The sequence below is a fragment of the Acartia tonsa genome, chromosome 13 (assembly GCF_053477335.1).
Source record: "Acartia tonsa isolate MP-2025a chromosome 13, ASM5347733v1, whole genome shotgun sequence".
NCBI classification, from domain to species: Eukaryota; Metazoa; Arthropoda; class Copepoda; order Calanoida; family Acartiidae; genus Acartia; species Acartia tonsa.
The window spans coordinates 31,793,321-31,811,014 of NC_137272.1; the positions used below are offsets into that span (position 1 = coordinate 31,793,321).

The 17,694-nt window shown below is 32.1% G+C and overlaps 1 protein-coding gene across 1 annotated transcript; it reads left to right on the plus strand.

Moving 5' to 3' along the window:
- The first annotated feature begins 3,230 nt into the window (after positions 1 to 3,230).
- Positions 3,231 to 17,669, plus strand: LOC145304011 (phospholipase A2 isozymes PA3A/PA3B/PA5-like). The gene is made up of 10 exons (XM_080145766.1): positions 3,231 to 3,524; positions 4,834 to 4,915; positions 12,052 to 12,108; positions 12,627 to 12,687; positions 13,464 to 13,544; positions 14,498 to 14,575; positions 15,358 to 15,393; positions 15,655 to 15,690; positions 16,409 to 16,478; positions 17,518 to 17,669. The coding sequence occupies exons 2-10, from the start codon at positions 4,864 to 4,866 to the stop codon at positions 17,602 to 17,604; spliced, it is 558 nt and encodes a 185-aa protein (XP_080001892.1). The 5' UTR covers positions 3,231 to 3,524; positions 4,834 to 4,863; the 3' UTR covers positions 17,605 to 17,669.
- Positions 17,670 to 17,694: the final 25 nt, after the last annotated feature.

Here is a 17,694-nt window from a genome sequence, read left to right on the forward strand (position 1 = left end):
AATAGCCAAAAACCTGATAAAAGGCAGTCTGGCAGTCATGGTTGTTTTGTTAAAACGACAAAAAATTTAATTTTTAAATCCTTAACTTAAAAAATTTGGAAAATCGGACCATATACACTGAAGATATGGAAAAAAGTGTTAAATATATAAAAATAGCCTAAAACCTGCCAAAAAGGCAGTCTGGCCGTCATGGTTACTTTGTTTAAAAGACGGGAAATTTAATTTTGATATCTATAACTGAAAAATTTTGAAAATCGGACTATAAACACTAAAGATATGGAGAAAAATGTTAAATATATAAAAAAACAGCCTAAAACCTGCTAAAAAGGCAGTCTGGCCGTCATGATTGTTTTCTTTAAAAGACGGTAAATTTAATTTTGATATCTATAACTGAAAAAATTTTGAAAATCGGACCATAAACACTGAAGATATGGAGAAAAATGTGAAAAATATAAAAATAGCCTAAAACCTGCTGAAAAGGCAGTCTGGCCTTCATGGTTGTTCCTTTAAACGACGGGAAATTTAATTTTGATATCTGTAACTGAAAAAATTTTGAAAATCGGACCATAAACACTGAAGATATGGAGAAAAATGTGAAAAATATAAAAATAGCCTAAAACCTGCTAAAAATCGGTCCGAACGCCAATGATGTTTTATAGTCAATTGTGCTCCTTAATGATGGGAATGTTGTCAAAAAATTTCAGCATTCTATCTTTTATAGGAGCTGAGTAAATCCCATTTCCCCCATAGCGTTACGGACTGACTGACGGACTGACTGACGGACTGACTGACGGACGGACAAAGTGAATTATAGAGTAGCTTCGCTACTAAAAAGTGAATTATAGAGTAGCTTCGCTACTAATAAACTTACACGAACAAGGAAAATCACGTACAAAGATACATAGGGTCGTCGGTCCATCCGTAAGTATAACTCTTATGGTAAATTTAGGTATGTTGGAATTGTTCTATCGATTTTAAACTTTGCTTGGTGATTCCCGTATTAGTTAGGTACAGCATAGTAACTCCATAGTTATAACCAGAAAGCCAGTATGTCTATCCTATAAGCAAAGCATCCTTCAAACCAAACTGACAGAGAGACAAAAAGACATCCTGTTACTTTATTATAAGGATACATCTATGTTCTATACGTCTATTTGTAAAACATAGATTTTTTATTTTTGGTAGCAAAGCTACTCTATGTGTCCAGTAAGACATCATAAAAGGATTAACCACAAGTTAAAGTAAAACATTCGAGGGAAAAAGGGTTGAATAACTGTATCTCCCCATCACAACCACCTTGCGCAACCTTTCTATTGGGTCATTGAAAGTCAACCAATAGTGTCGCTTATACTAACACAGCCAAGTAGCAGAAAATAATTTAGAAGCAGACGAAAGAGGTCTTTGAAAAATGAAGAGAGGTAGTTGTCTGTATATACATCTATCTATACTATAGATCTGTTAACCACAATTTCCATTTAAGTTTCATATTATTCTAGGGTAGGTTTTAGGCAATTTTGTGAGGTGGGGGTAATCCCCAAATATTAGCCTAAATATCCTCATTTTTCTAAAACAAAAACAAAAAAGCTCCTAAAGGCTAGGACTGAAGCATTTGAAAAAATGCTTTACAATTACTTGAACATTCTGAATATTAAAAAAGATTTACATTTATCAGAATTATTGTTTAAATATTGTTGCAGCGCTGCTTATAGACAAAATTGTCCTTGTTAATTCAACAGATAGGCAGTTTCAGTATATTGAGAATCAGTATCTTGAAAACACATATATAAATGCTGACTAATCTTGCTAATATGTTAAAGAGTTATCATGTAATACAGTAAATCATTTTAGTTAACCCTCAACAGTAGGGCCCCCTTTCAGGGACTTTATTTGTGGAGGGGGGATATTTAACCCCTCCCCCGACCGTTAAGAGTTAATATTGTGTATTAAATGTGAATTTGAAATACTTTGCTGTTTTTTTCAAACTTTTATTGTATTTGCAATTTTTATCCTTATCTAATTAATCCTCTTTTATAAGGAAAGGAGAGGTTATTGAATTGAAAGCAAAGTTTCTTCTTTTCAACCCTTTCTTCTCCCAAATAAAAACATTGACGCTTTCATACAAAGTACCCAGTGGGGCACTGAAACCACTCCATTATTTTTAAAATTAATTGAAGGGGAGTGTAGTTTTTTGTTTGTTTTTTACTTTGAGTCAGATTATGTTAGGTTAGGTTACATTGGGTATAAAGTAACCCTGCAGGTTTAAGACCCCCGCAGGGTTTGGCATAGGAATAAAACTTACCCTAATTATTTTAAATTATCTTAAAAATGGTCCTAGGACAAACGCAGAAGTCCCAAACGTCGGAGTGGATTCTTAACCTAACCTGACCTATTTTAGACCATCTTAAAGGTTTTTTTTTAAATGCCTACCCCAGCGAGAGGCTTATTTGTATATTCATTTCTTAACCTAACCTAATCTGTATAGAAATGCTTAATTAAAGTTATATTTTAACACTCCTGCGTTTGTCCACTCCAACGTTTGGGACTGCTGCGATTGTCCTGGAACCTTAAAAATGAGAAGGGGTGGTGGGGCACTATACGTGAAAATATATGAACCCCGAATAATTTGAGAATTATTAATTAACAGCTAGCCTGTTTTCCTTTCCATTCATGCCTGTGTTTTCAAGGAGGGAGGGAACATTGGACTCTTTTTTACATTAGTCCTCAAAGTTTTCAATTAACCATTTCTTATTCTTTGGGCTAACAACTTTGGGGACTTTTCTTGAATTTTGATTGGTTGGTTCATTTAGTGTCTTAATGTTTCAACCACTAGGGATAATTTTGTTTATCATAATTGAGGATGTACATCAATTTATCGGCAATTGCCTTATCCCTTTAGATCCCTGCTGTGTTTTATAGATTGCAGGATAGCCTGATATCTAGTTGCCGAAAGTGTACGCAGTTTCCTGGGTGTTTCCTCATCCTCGCTCAATATTTACTACTAGCTACAAATCTTCAAACTTCCCTTAAAAAAATCAAAATTTGAATGTGTAAACGATTTATACAATATACATTATAAATTTGAATTTTTTAAATTTTGATTTTTTTTTTTTTGAAGTTTGAAGCTTTTTTAGCTAGTAGTAAATATTGAGCTAGGATGAGGAAACACTCAGGAAACTGCGTACACATTCGGCAACTAGATATCAGGCTATCGATTGCAGTCGGTTGACACATTCGGATTTAAACAATATTATTTTTTTAGATTCCGTAAAAAAATATATTCCCAGTAGTATAACAGTAGAGTATGAGGCTAGCCCAGGCTGTAATCATACTGTCATACTAGGGTAGTATACAGCTATAGAACCATCCTATCGGATTGAAACTGAACATTGACCCGATTAACATCTGAAAAACAAAATTAGTTTCTTTAAATATAAACAAGAGAAAAATTTATTAATTGTTAGTTAAAAGTTACTGCTAAAAGACATAATCATAAAAAAAGTGATTTAAGTGATATATTCCTTTAGGTTATACTCTACGATTTTATAATTGAATTTTTTAAAGCGAAGCTCCTCAATAATTAGAGTAACTAACGGAGAGATCTATTCGCTAATTATGTATGTTAGAATTGTCTTTTTAATTTTAAACTTTGCATGATGATTCCTGTAACAGTCAGGTACTTTTTATAAAGCGAAGCGACCTTATATTAATACCAAAAAGTTTCAAGTCGATTTGAAAATTATTTTTGCTATCTATTATATAAAGTAGTAAGCGTTTTTTGTCTGTCCCGAAGGATCTCGATAACCGCTGAACCGATATTGTTCTCCTTTACAGTGAAGCTTCTTATAGGTCATGTGAAGGTTTTAAACTATTTTTGGGGAGGGTGTCATCACCCCCCTCCCCCTAAAAAATATTTTTTTTACTCTTTTGAAACTCAAATTTAAAATGGGACGAGGTCGACTTTTCCCCTTCCTACCTTAAGTGCCCCTAGAGGCTACTAGGGGGCGTAGACGCTCGTGTTTTATATAGTGTTGTTATTATCCTTTCTATTTACTTCATTTTTGGAATATAGATTCCTGGGGCTATTAGGTATGATATTATAAGCAAAACATCACCGATTTTGCTTTTATGGATAATGTCTTATATACTAAAGTATACTTTACTTAACCTTTTCTAAAAGAAATTGATAATCTTTTTAATTTTTAAGGAGATTAAAAATATGGGGTATAGTCCCTTTCGTAGCAACGCCTCTTAAGGGGCGATTCGTTTTATTTTCACATTAGCTTTTGAGAGGTTATTTTAGGTTAGGTTAAGTTAAGTTATGTTAAGTGATTGCCCCGCAGGGTTAGGCAATTGGCTCCGCAGGGTTAGAGCCCCCACAGGGGCAGGAAATAGGAGAAAAGCTACTTTATAATATGACGAAACGCCCCTTAAGAGGCCATGCCACCAGAGGGACTATACCCAAAATATGTGTATACTAGCAGCTACGCGCCTAGAGGCCTCTAGGGGCACTTGAGGAGGGGGAGTCGAATTTGATAACAAAATTTCTTATTTTAGATTTTAAAAGAAAAAGTAAAAAAAAAATAATTTTTTTTGGTTGGGGGTTATTTTTTATTTTTTGGTGGGTTGGGAGTGTCCCATAAGAAAATAGTTATAAACCGTCCCTGGACTTATGAGAAGCTACCCTGTTAAGGAGAACCCGATCGGTTCAGCGGTTAGCGAGATCCTTCGGTACAAACACACAGACACACAAACATACAGACAAACAAACAGACTGTTACTGTTTCTGTTACTTTAGTATAAGGATGTTATCGTAGAGTATAATTTCAATACTAGTGATTTTTGTAAAATCAAAACAAATTCAAAATGAAGAGAATTTTGTTACTCCTGTCCATTTTTGGCCTGTCAGATTCTAGAGGTAAGATTCAATTAGTAGAATTGGACAGCAGGGAGATAAAGGGATAAGACAATGACCGATTAATTTATGTACATCCCCATTAATGTACACAAAATTACCCCTTTAGAAGATCAATATTAGTGGTTCCAACGAATAAGAATACGATATTATAAAAATTTGGGGACTAGTGTAATAAACAGCCCATTGTCCCCTCTCTCTCTCTAAAACTGGACATACAAAGATTTAAGTAAAGAATCAGGTACTAAAATTATAATCTAACTCTACCCAATGTTCTTTACGTACACTCCTTATGATGTTTCTTTTATATCTACATCTTTTTAAAAAACATTATTCTAAAAAAGAAGAGGATAAAGTAAGATACAGTAAATAATTTTCTCGTATTCATTCGAATCCGGTGGATAGGAACCGGTTCTCATCCATACGAAAAAACTATGTCTATCATCGTATTATATACAGTTTTCTACGAATAAAGAAATGTACAATTGTACATTCTGTATCCGCGGAAAGCCGTTTATAATACGATGAAAGAAATAACTATTCTTCATATTTCTGCGGGTACTGCCAATAAAATAATTTCGTATAGAATCTTCACAGAGGCATGTAATTTGAGTTGGGATGTAAAAGAAATTTTTGCGCTTCGCGCTGCAATTTACAAGTCAAGGAACGTTTTTTCACTTTTAAAAATGTTGATTATATTTAATAAATTTAGTCAATTTAGATTTTATTCTGTCAATTAATAGATAAGTCAAATACTTTTGTAAAATAGGTACAGAAAGATAATGTTATAAAGAAATAATACTAAGAAAGGAAAGATTTGAGAGGATATAACCTTTATAGAGCATATTTTGCTTGTAAAACATACTAAAATTGTACACTTATACTCTTTTAGCTATAGAATTTAGGTACAGATCATTTGAAGATAAATCTCTTCTTATGCAACAGTTTTTCTGGCAATTTCCCCCATAGTTCCATATCAAGCACAGAATCCCCCTTCTCCTAAAAATGGAACAGAAGTTTGTTTTTATATAATTTATTTCGAGAAGTAAAGATAGTTTTCGTTTGTTTGCTAACTATTTTAGGTTAGGTTAAGAGCATCACACGGTTATATCCCCCATGTAGGGTTTAGGCATAGAAAAAAGCTACTCCATCACCCCCTTCCCCACCTCCTATTTCTCTTTATTTCAAAATAAGGGGGGTGTTTAAAGTGCCCAATAGGCACTTTGAGAGAAAGCAACGATAATCTATTTAAGATTTAGTATAAACCCTAGAATCAGGGAACATAGATACCCCTTTCCCTTCATGTTAAAAAAAATCGTGTTTTTTAGCCCGCTGAGGTAACTTTACTCCAGCGGGGCCCCTTTCATTGGGGGCTTTGTTAACCCCAAATGTGGATCCAGTGTAAGTGTGGACTATCAACCAAAATTCAAAAACTTATTCATCTCTATGCTAACCAAAAAGGGGGGGGGGGTTTAACCCGGTATAGATTGGTCAAAAAAACATCCTAAAAACGTTTCCTCCAATAATTTTGATCTACCACAGGAAAATTTTGTTTATCAGAATTAGAAACATAATAATTTTCTCTTATGATGTCCTTTCCCTGCAATAGATGGAAGTTAAATCATCCAAAATTGATCTAAAATAATTCAGAAAAAAAACTATATGCGATTTTCGGGGTAATACTTAGAAGAATTGACAACCTTTTTATCCGCCCCCAAAATATTATTTTAGATTTATTTCGCTTGTTGGCCATACCTTATTCCTGGCGTTATATTAATATTTAGGAAAAACAAAGAAAAATTGTTTTAAAAATAAGAAAAAATTTGTTTTGTCATTACATGTTTTTTTTATAAAAAGAAGTTTTTTATATGTTTTGTTTAACCTCATTATATTTTACTAGCTATTTTTTTATTTTAATATTCGCGGAGAGGCTGTTTATAATACGATGCGATAAATAATTATTATCACTTAGTAAGTCAGATGTTCTGATGTTTTCATTAGGATCTCATAAACGGCTTAAAACGGACAAATAAACGGGCTTAACAAATTTGGGGACTGATTTGATGTTTCATTAAGTTGAGCATCCAAATGTTTCAACCACTAATTGTAATCTTCAGAAGGGGTTATCATTGGAGATGTGCAACAATTTATCGGCCATTATCTCATCCCTTTAGATCCCTTGGTAAACCCATAAAACTAAATCGTCTCAAGATATTTCAGTCTTTAAGAATCTTTAAGAATTATGCACTAACGGACAGAAGAACATTTCTAATCAAAGAGTATTTTTGCTTTAAGAATATTTTTTTCATGTACTAAGTTAAAAAAAACTTCTGTTTTCTAGATTAGTAAAAACATTGCGTCAAAATTGATTTATAGATTTAGAATAATGTACTTTAACAAGTTATTATAACTGCATATTGTTACAACAGCACAAACTGTATATTTCATTCTCGTCATTAAATATCCCCTCTTATAATATATTAGGGGAATTTTTTGTTGGTGTGAAAACGACAATATTGGTTTAATTGATTTTGTGGGACTCTTTTTCAATTCAGCAAATAAGGAGCATTTTTTTTTGCATGGTTCCTTGTTTAACAAGCCAATTGATGATTGCACAAACATTAGAGTAAATCACTAGAGGGAGAAAGGGTTAAACAACTGTATCTCCCCAACGCAACTACCTTGTGCAACCTTTCTATTGGGTCATCGAAAATCAACCAATGGTGTCGCTTATATTAACACAGCCAAGTAGCAGAAAATAATTTAGAAGCAGACGAAGAAGGTCGTTTAAAAATGAAGGGAGGTAGTTGTCTGTATATTCATTCATACTATAGATCTGTTGCACACAAACCTCCTATTAGTACCTTACTTCGTTGAGGCAGAGTTGCACCTGTTATAGGCCAGGGCATTCCCTCCTACTCTCACTAATTATGTTGGTATTTACCGTTTTTAACGCCTCTAGTATTGGATGTGGTTTGGTCCAAAAACTAACCCAAAAATATCTCCTACGGCAAGCAGACACGCTATCATTTGCGCTAATGCCGCGGATTCTATCAGTTAATTTATCTGCATTACTTTCCTTGTAAAAATAAATCTATAGAGTATAGATAAATTTGTCTTTTTTAAACCTTTTCTAATATTATTGCTCTTGTTAAAATTGCAATAAATGATAAATGTTTTATGTATTATTGTGTAATTAATTACTTGTTTTTATAGCAAAATAAACAAATTAATTTTATTTGTTGCAAAACGTCTCTACAATGTTTCAAGTCTTTAACCCATATAAATCAAAGATGTAGGTTCAAGTCTAATTTAACGATAATAGCTATCCGTTAAGGACGGGCGGCTGGACCGACCAAAATTACAAAAAAAAGCTTTAATTACTTTAATTAATACAAGAAAAAATGCTACGCTTATAAATGCTATATTGTCTTAAGAATCACATTTTCAAAAACCTAGTATGGAAGGAGTAAGACCGTTATCAAGATATTTTGTGGCAAACAGATATTACATTTTTTTTGATTGATCAAAGGTCAAAATTTTATTAATTTTAATTTTATTAGTAGCGTAATTACATTGGGAGGATGACACTTCTCTTAAACTGTTTTTAACCTATTTTTGAATGGGGGGTCAAAAATATACTAGGACACCTATAGAATCAGACTGCAGAGCCCAAATTTGAATTAAGTCCCCAATAAACTTTTTTGGGGGGATTTAAAAATTGATTTTTAGTGTTGCTGTAATCATATTGACCGGAGCAAAAGCTCTTTTTTTACTTCGGGTAATATTGTGGCTTACAGAACATTTTTATATAATTCACTTTATATTGATACAATAAAAAAAACATTACTCTGTTCATTGGAAATAAATTTTTTTTCTAAAACAATTAATTTCATTGAAAAATCTAACATTTACAATAAAACAAATAATTCTAAAATCTAACCAATAAGAAGTCTTGTTTTATTTCAATTCCTAACAATTCAAAAAAAGAGTGTTTTCACAAAGTGACTTATTTCCAATGTAGTTAAATAATTTTTATTTAATTAAAATGAAAAGAATGAAAACCATACACATAAAAGATACATTCTTTTTAAAATTATTTTTAAAAATAAGTTTGAATAATCTTATTTTATAATGCATTTGTAATTTGTATATGTGACAAAAATAAATTTGTTGTATTGCATAAACATTTGTTGTCATTTAACCCTTTACAGCCATTTTTTATGTTTTTAAAATAAGTGAGAGAACACAAACATGTTAATGTTAATTCGTTGATATATTATAAAGAATTAACTTTTTAGTGAATTTTTATAGTAAAATCACAAGGCCTAATTTTACTCTATACCAGAATACAATATTTATGAAGCAAAACACTCTAAAAGCTACGAATTTTACCCAAATAAAAAAAAACCTTTTGCTTCGTTCAAAATGATCACGGCAACAGTAAAAATTAATATTTAAATCCCCCCAATAAAGTTTATTGGGGATTTTATTCAAATTTAGGCTCTGCAGTCTGATTCTACTGGTGTCATAGTATATTTTTTATATACGTTTTAAAAATAGGTTAAAAACAGTTTAAACAAATTGAATTTTAATTAAATTAATATTTCTGTTTCGCCAGGCGGGCAAATAGAGATCTTATACTGCCAGCAACGTAGTGGCGGCAGACAAGCACCATAGCAACTGTCCGACGGAGTTAATGACACGGTGTTTATGTGGTAGCGGCCGCAGTTTGTCAGCCGCTTCCCAAGTTCGGGTATTACGGCAGTGTGAACAGACGTGGACAAGTATAATTATAGAGAAGCTGGGCTTCTTCTATGTATCACCAAATAACAAACAGAATAATTAATACTAAAATCAGAGGTTAAATATATATACATACAATAAACACAATAGGCAACATTTATCCCCCATCCCTGGAAAGGGGTGGGTGAAACAAGCAAATCAGATTAGCCATGATAGGGTTGTCAAACTATAAATACTTTTAATACATGGGGGAGGGGTTCAAGTGTACACACCCCCCTACTCAGGGGAGGTCCCTCGGACCTCCCACAAGTCGGGAGCAGGGTTGCCATAAAACCATGGCCTAGGGTTGCCGAATACCACATTTATAAATTCTTTTTTATTGATAGAATGAAAACAATGCTCCTAAAACAAAAGAAATAACATTAGAATCATCGAATACATATAAATACAGTGGATTAAATTCTTTTGGATTAAAGGATTGCTTTCATGAAAAACTAAAGAAATTCCGTATAAATCACATTTTTGGTTTTTAAGTGTAAAATGGTAAAAACATGTAATTAAACAAAAATTTTGTGAAAATATCTGGAAAACATAATACTATTATCGTTATAACATATTATATAAATATAATTGGTCTTTTTGAATAAACAGATTAAAAGAATAAAACTTATTTTTTACTCAAATTAAAGGCAAAAACATTCTATAATTTGATTCCTACATTTGTCACGCATGAAATAAACATACCTGGTCAATTATCCGTGCAAGCAGAACAGTTTTACAAGTGAATTTTAACATACAGGCACGATTCTTTCACGATGAAAAACACACTGTACCATGTTCTTTCCCTGAAAGACAAGACGCTCGCTCCAGGAGACGCGCATGCTTCTCAAACAATGCCGCACTTAGGATTTTGCTTGATTTGCTGGTTAAGGTCGTCATCAATACCTCCGTATTAGAGATTAAACAAGGAAAAGGATTTTCACATAAGTGCACGACAAAGAGACACGAGAAACAGGTTCCCTATTGATACAATATCAGATTTCTCCAATTGCATTTTTGATCCAAAGTTAGAAATGGTAACCATCAAAATAGAAGAAGCTTACAGTGCCAAATTAAAAATGACGTCATACTATACAAATGACCAATAATAGGCCAATATACATTTTACCATTGGTCAATTACCTATTATACTTATACTGGCCTATCATTGGTCATTTGTATTGTATTACGTCATTTTTCATTAGGCTGCTTTATGAAAAAAAACTTCTTGGTTTAAAAATAATGTTTGCTCGTCCTTGGTATTCTTTATTCGCTGTATTTGATCAATATTATCCTTGATTTCCTTGATTAAAATAAAGCAATTAATATTTAAACGCAGAAATCTAAAGGGATAAGACAATGGCCGATAAATTAATGTACATGATACTCAAATTACCCCTTCTGTAGATTTAAATTAGTGTTTGAAACGTTTGAACACTCAACTTAATGAATCAACCAATCAAAATTCACTAAAGTCCCCAAAGTTGTTAAGACAACGAAAAAGAAAACGTTATTATAAAACTTTGAGGACAAGTGTAATAAACATCCCATTGTCCCCTCTCCATTGATTATTGTCCTTGTTTTCATTGATTAAAATAAAGCAATTAATATTTAAATGTCATGTTTAAAAACACGTGTAATAACTATAGCAATAATCAATTATAATTTCAATTTTTTATTCATACTAAAAAAATAGTACATAATATGTATTTTTAATATGATGCCTATTATATGTTAATTATTACTATATTACTAAAATTTTCATAAACATTTATTTTTAAGGTATAGTAACTTTAGGGACTTTTATCAAATTCTAAATTAGTCGGTACTTTCTAGCAGTGAAGAAAACAAAAATTTTAATCTACAATAGGGGTGATTTTGTTTACTCTTAATTCATTGTCCATTGTCTTATCCCTTGAAACCCCTGGGTAAGTTCAATGTTCAGATTAGCAATTGAAAAAAAAAATATAAATTTTATTATGCTTTCAATTGATAATTGCATTTATATGGGTTATATTATCAATGACAATTATATCAAGAACAACAAAATATTCCAAGCGTAAATAAACAGGGATAAGACAATGGACAATAATGTGAAACGAATGTGAAAACATAAACATAAAACTTTGGAAACTAGTGTAATAAAAAGCCCAATGTCCCCTCCCTCCCTGGTTAATAGAACTACCAAAAGCAAAGATCTAAGCTGTAAGTAATGTCTAATTTCAATTGTTCTATCTCTCCATCTAATAATTGTATAATAGCTCTATATACGATCACTCTTTTTTAGACGTATTTCTATGACGTCACACATGGATTCTTCAGGATGATTCAATGTTACAATGTATATTTTTTAGGTTTTGAGTTGGAATCAATGTGGACAAAACCTAACTTTGTTATTTCTGAATATGCAGGTAACCCTTATGTAAAAGTAACAGGATGTCTGTTTGTTTGTACCGAAGGATCTCGTATGTCCTCCTTTACAGTGCAGTGCAGGTCATAGGAAGGTTTACAACTATTGTAATGGTGGAGGGTACCACCACCCTCCCAAGAGAAATTTTCCTAGAAAAATTTCCGAAACTATTCATTATTTTTTAGAAAAATACTGTGAAATTGTGTGTCGTCATCTACCTCAAGTGTCCCTAGAGACCTCAAAGGGCGTAGTCGCTAGTTTATGTGTATTATTTTATGTTGTCATCCATGTTAACGAATTAGATAATGAATTGCTGTTACTGGACGAAGTGACTCAAAAATCAGCTATGTGACGTCATAAAAATGAGGGAGATGAGAGGAGAAATGGGAAAGAAAACTTCTAAAAAAGAAATAAATAATTCCTTATTTATATGACGTCACAAAGCTGATTTTTTTAGACACTTTGTCCAGCTACTGAATTGCTTTGCTAGTAACGAAATAAAAATATCTTTTTTTTCAGGAGATAAAACTGTGCTAGCCAAAGGAACATTGGATAACAAAAGCGGAATGGATTCATTAAGGTATAAATTAGATTTAAGCACAAATAACTTGATAAAATGTCTCAAACTCAGCCATGTGACGTCATAAAAATGAGGGATTATCTATCTCTATTTTAGGTGTTTTCTTTCTAACTACTCCTCTCATCTTGAACCTAGTAAAAGTGTCTGACTCTGATTATGACGTAAACAAAAATTAGCCAATGAGAGGCCAGTATACACTGTAATTGACTAATGGTAAAATTTATAGTGGCCTCTCATTGGCTAATTTTTTTTTACGTCAGACACTTTTACTAGGTTTTACATCTTCCTCATTTTTATGACGTCACATGGCTGATTTTTTAGACACTTTGTCAAGTTACCAAATAGAGAACACCAGGAGAAATAATGATATATCTTTAAAACTTTGTAGCAACGAAGATACTCTATAATTCATAAGTTTCTGCCGTTTCTCCGTCTGCAAGGAATTATATGGGGGAAATGTGAACTTAAAGGTTGTTATTCAATATAGATGCCCTGTAACAAAAACCATCCAGTATATAAAATGCTTTACCTCTCAAAAACTTCAGCACACTGCAGCTTATACCAACAACAAAATTAATTCGAAAAAAATCACGACACCTATACGTCGTTGGGGTGTGGGGGTATGGACACATAGTAAATTTGACGACTTTTTTATCTGCCCACCCAAATTTTATTTTATATTTATTTCGCTTGTTGGCTATACCTTATTCCTGAGTTCACTGTCTGAAATGTGTATTATTTAAATGAAATATAAAACATTCCTGTTTTTTTTCTAGAATTCCAGGAACAAAATGGTGTGGTAAGGACGCCAGAACAGACAGTTTCTTTGGACTTGGGGGTTATAGTACTGCTGACAGGTACATAGACAAACAGATAGACAGACAGACAGAAAGACTATAAGGTCTGGTATGGATGCTAAGAACAGACAGTTTCTTTTGACTGGGAAGGTATAGTACGGCTGACAGGTAGATAGACAGATAGACAGACATCTGGTGTGGTAATGACACCAGAACAGACAGTGTCTTTGGACTAGGACAGATAGATAAAAAGATAGATGGATAAGTGGACAGACAGACATCTGGTATGGTAAGGTTTTTAAGAACAGATAGTTTCTTTGGACTGGGAGGGTACAGTACGGCTCATAGGTAGATAGAAAGACAGATAGATAGACATACAGATAGACAGACATACAGATAGATAGATGGATAGATAGACAGACACATGAATTGGTATGGACGCCAGAACAGACAGTTCCTTTTGACTTGGAGGGTACAGTATTGCTGACATGTAGACCGATAGATAGACAGATAGATAGACAGACAGATAGACAGACAGACAGATAGACAGACAAATAGACAGAAACAGAAAATAGACAAACAGATAGACAAACAGTTTCTTATGACTGGGAGGGTAAATTACTGCCGACTGGTAGATAGACAGATAAATAGATAGACAGAAAAACAGATAGATGGGTAGATGAACAAGAGGACAGGCATATGATAAAAGAACTCTACAGTGTACATGCTAATAAATAAATAGATAGATAGTTGGTTGGTCTATATGTAATGCACTTAGTTATCCTAGATGTTGTGGCCAGTATGATTTAGATAGATAGATAGATAGATGGTTGGTCTGTATGTAATGCACTTATTCTAGATGTTGTTGCCAGTATGATCTAGATAGATAGATAGATAGCTGGTTAGTCTTTAGGTAATGCACTTAGTTTATCCTAGATGTTGTTGCCAGTATGATCTAGATAGATAGATAGATAGCTGGTTAGTCTTTAAGTAATGCACTTAGTTTCTTCTAGATGTTGTCGCCAGCATGATCTGGGCTGCAATGAAAATATCCCGCCTGGCAAGACTAAATATGGACTTCAAAACAACAGGTATTTTTAAGGACAATAATGTTTAAATAAGACACATTCTAGGGATCTTAAGGGAAAAGACAATAAATTATATATTAATATACAATCCCAATGACGAAAAACAAAATCAATTAGATTAAAATTATTGATTAAAAAGTTTGAAATCAACCAATTAAAATTCCTTAAAAGTACCGCAAAACTAATGAGAAGCAGTTCTAAAAAAAAGTTTGGGTACTAGTGTAATTTAGAGTTCAATTTCACTTCCCTTCCTAAAAAGATTTTAAATCAATCTTTTCAGGAATAGTTCTCATGATATCAAAATATATTGAGATTTTAATGATCCAAGAGACTAAAGGGGATTATGCACGAACACGAGCAAGTAATTCTAAGCACCTTCAAGTAGTGATTCTAAAACTTTTTTGTACATATATAAGGGTTATGTTGTTATATCGATTTTAAAAGTTTAGTTTTATGTGAATAAAACCTTGAAATATCATCAAATGTTTTATTGAGTTCCAAGTTCTATGATACAAAAGGAAATTTTTTTGATGAAAAATGTTAATTTAGAAAAAGGGATGGTATTTTGTAATATTGTAAACAGTTTTATTAGTGTACTTTCGTATTTTATAGCATTTGGCGTATTATTTTATTTGAACTTTTGAACTCAACAAAACATTTGATGATATTTTGTCCAAAAAATGCTTAAAATTTCAAAGTTTTTTAGTTGATATAACAATATTAACCTGACTCCGAATCTGTTATGATGCTGAATATAACAATTCTAAATTCTTATTTTTTTGTAGAATTCATCCCATCATGCATTGTTCTTTTGACGAAAGGTAGAGTATTTTTGTTTCATAATATCATTTTTAGTTCATAAAACTTTAGACACAGCGAGACGATTAAAGTATTCCTAAAGATTTTTGGTGCTTTCCCTCAAAGTGAATGTTAAGCAATCACACCTTCCCACCCCCTCAATATAACCCTTTGAGGCTACCAAGCACCCAATAAAACCTAACCTTTATTTATAATTTTTTGTTTCCTATAAAGAATAAAAAAATATCTTACATTTTTAACCTTTTTTATGAATTATTTTATAGGTTTAGATCTTGTTTGAAAATGGTGAAATCCCCTTCAGGAAAGCAAATATTAAATGTATTCAAAAATTAAAAAGTAACAGGATATATGTCTGTCCTGTAAAATATCTCGCAAACTGCTGAACCCAGAGGGTTCCTATTTGCAGTAGGTCCTGGGAAGGTTTTTAACTATTATTTGTATAATGATAATTATAATTCACCATCAGAAAAAATGGGTATAGTCCCTTTCGTGGCAACGCCTATTAAGGGACGATTCGTCGTATTTTCAAAATGGCTTTAGATAGGTTATATTGGGCTAGGTGATTAGCTAATTGGCAATTAGCCCCGCAGGGTTAGAGCTAGAAAAATGAGAAAAGCTACTGGGAAAATACGAAAAAACGTCCCTTAAAGGAAATGTTAATTTCTCGGCTGCTATTGAAGATAAACAGCAATAATTTTCAGTGAAGGTTCCTATGCCATATGCTCTTCTAATCTAAAATTGTTTTGTCCGCCTGTCTGTCGTTCGGACATACTTCAAAAGACATAAATCTTATGTTTTTAAAGGTTGTTATTTTCTTTCAGTTTTTGATATTCTGTCTCTTTCCTTTGTTAGGATAACAGATGATCTGCTCTTTAACTTACTTTGACCGTTTGTCTTTTTCATAATAGATTTTGTGCAACTAATGGATGTTTTCATCCTTGTTTTAGCTCTAAGCCTGTAGAAAATTAAAAGGTGCAATTTTCTTTCCCTTAAAACTTATTGAATATTTGTTTTTAAAGCTCAAGTCATCGGAAACCTCTTTTTCAACATTATTTCTGTACCTTGCTTTTTAATCATTGAAGAACAGGTGTGTATCTATCTATCTAATTTTAAAAGCGAAGCTTTTCTATAATTAGGTTCGGTTTGTCCAGATATCTTTTTCCGTTAATGTTGTATATTTCAAACATGTTGAATTCAACTTTTTTAACAACTATTTTAGTGATATATTTATCTGATTAATCTGATTTTTGAAATACTGATTACTAGGACATCAAAGTACAATGTTATAAAACGAAGGATCTCTATAATCAAGCCCTAAAAATGTAAGTATGTCCTTAAACAGTATCCTGTATTTAATTAGTTTTACAAATAATTTACTTACATTTTGTTTCGACTATTATATTCTGCTTATTCAGCTCTGACACTCTAAAATTATTAATATTCTTTTGTCCTACCGTTTCAGAGCTTCGCTTTTATGAATGTTGTCATCCTTGTCCATATCTTTATATTCACCTACTTTACTCTCGATGTATCCAGTTTTCAATCTAACAATCTATCTATTTATTTTGCTTTTTAATCAGAAATAAATCTTTTAAAGCTAATCTTTTCTAAATTTAGCATGTGTCCACTCCATATAGTTTATTATTTAATTTAAGCATGTTATAATCATCTTATCGATTTAAAACCTTATATGAGAGTAGCAAATTGACAATCTACCTATACAATACATCTCTAAATCTTTATATCTAAGGCCTGTATCTACCTATGATATACAATCTTTCCACATAATATCTATCTATCTATAATATATCTACCTTTCTACTTACTCATAATCTATCTATCTATCTATTTAGAAATATAGGAACTACACGTGGTTGGGTAAATGTGGAAGTAATAAGATTTTCAGAAAAACCATATCTATCTATTTTCCACCTATCTATTTATTGAGCTATCCATTATCTATCTATCTATTGAGCTAGCCATTGTCTATCTATCCATCTAATTAGGAATGTACCAAGTACACCTGGTGGGGTAAATTTAGAAGCAATAACAAAACAAAAATAAAGCATATATGTATATCTATCTATCTATATGTCCACCTATCTATTCATTATCTATCTATTTAGGAATGTACCAACTACACCTGGTGGGGAAAATGTCGAAGTAATAAGATATCGAAAAAAGCTATTTGGAGAAAACCCATCAGATTTTAAAATATTTAATTTGTATATGAAGTTATTTTACTTTAATTTATGCTCAAATATATCATATAGTAAAATATTATCTGTTTAAATTTTAACAAG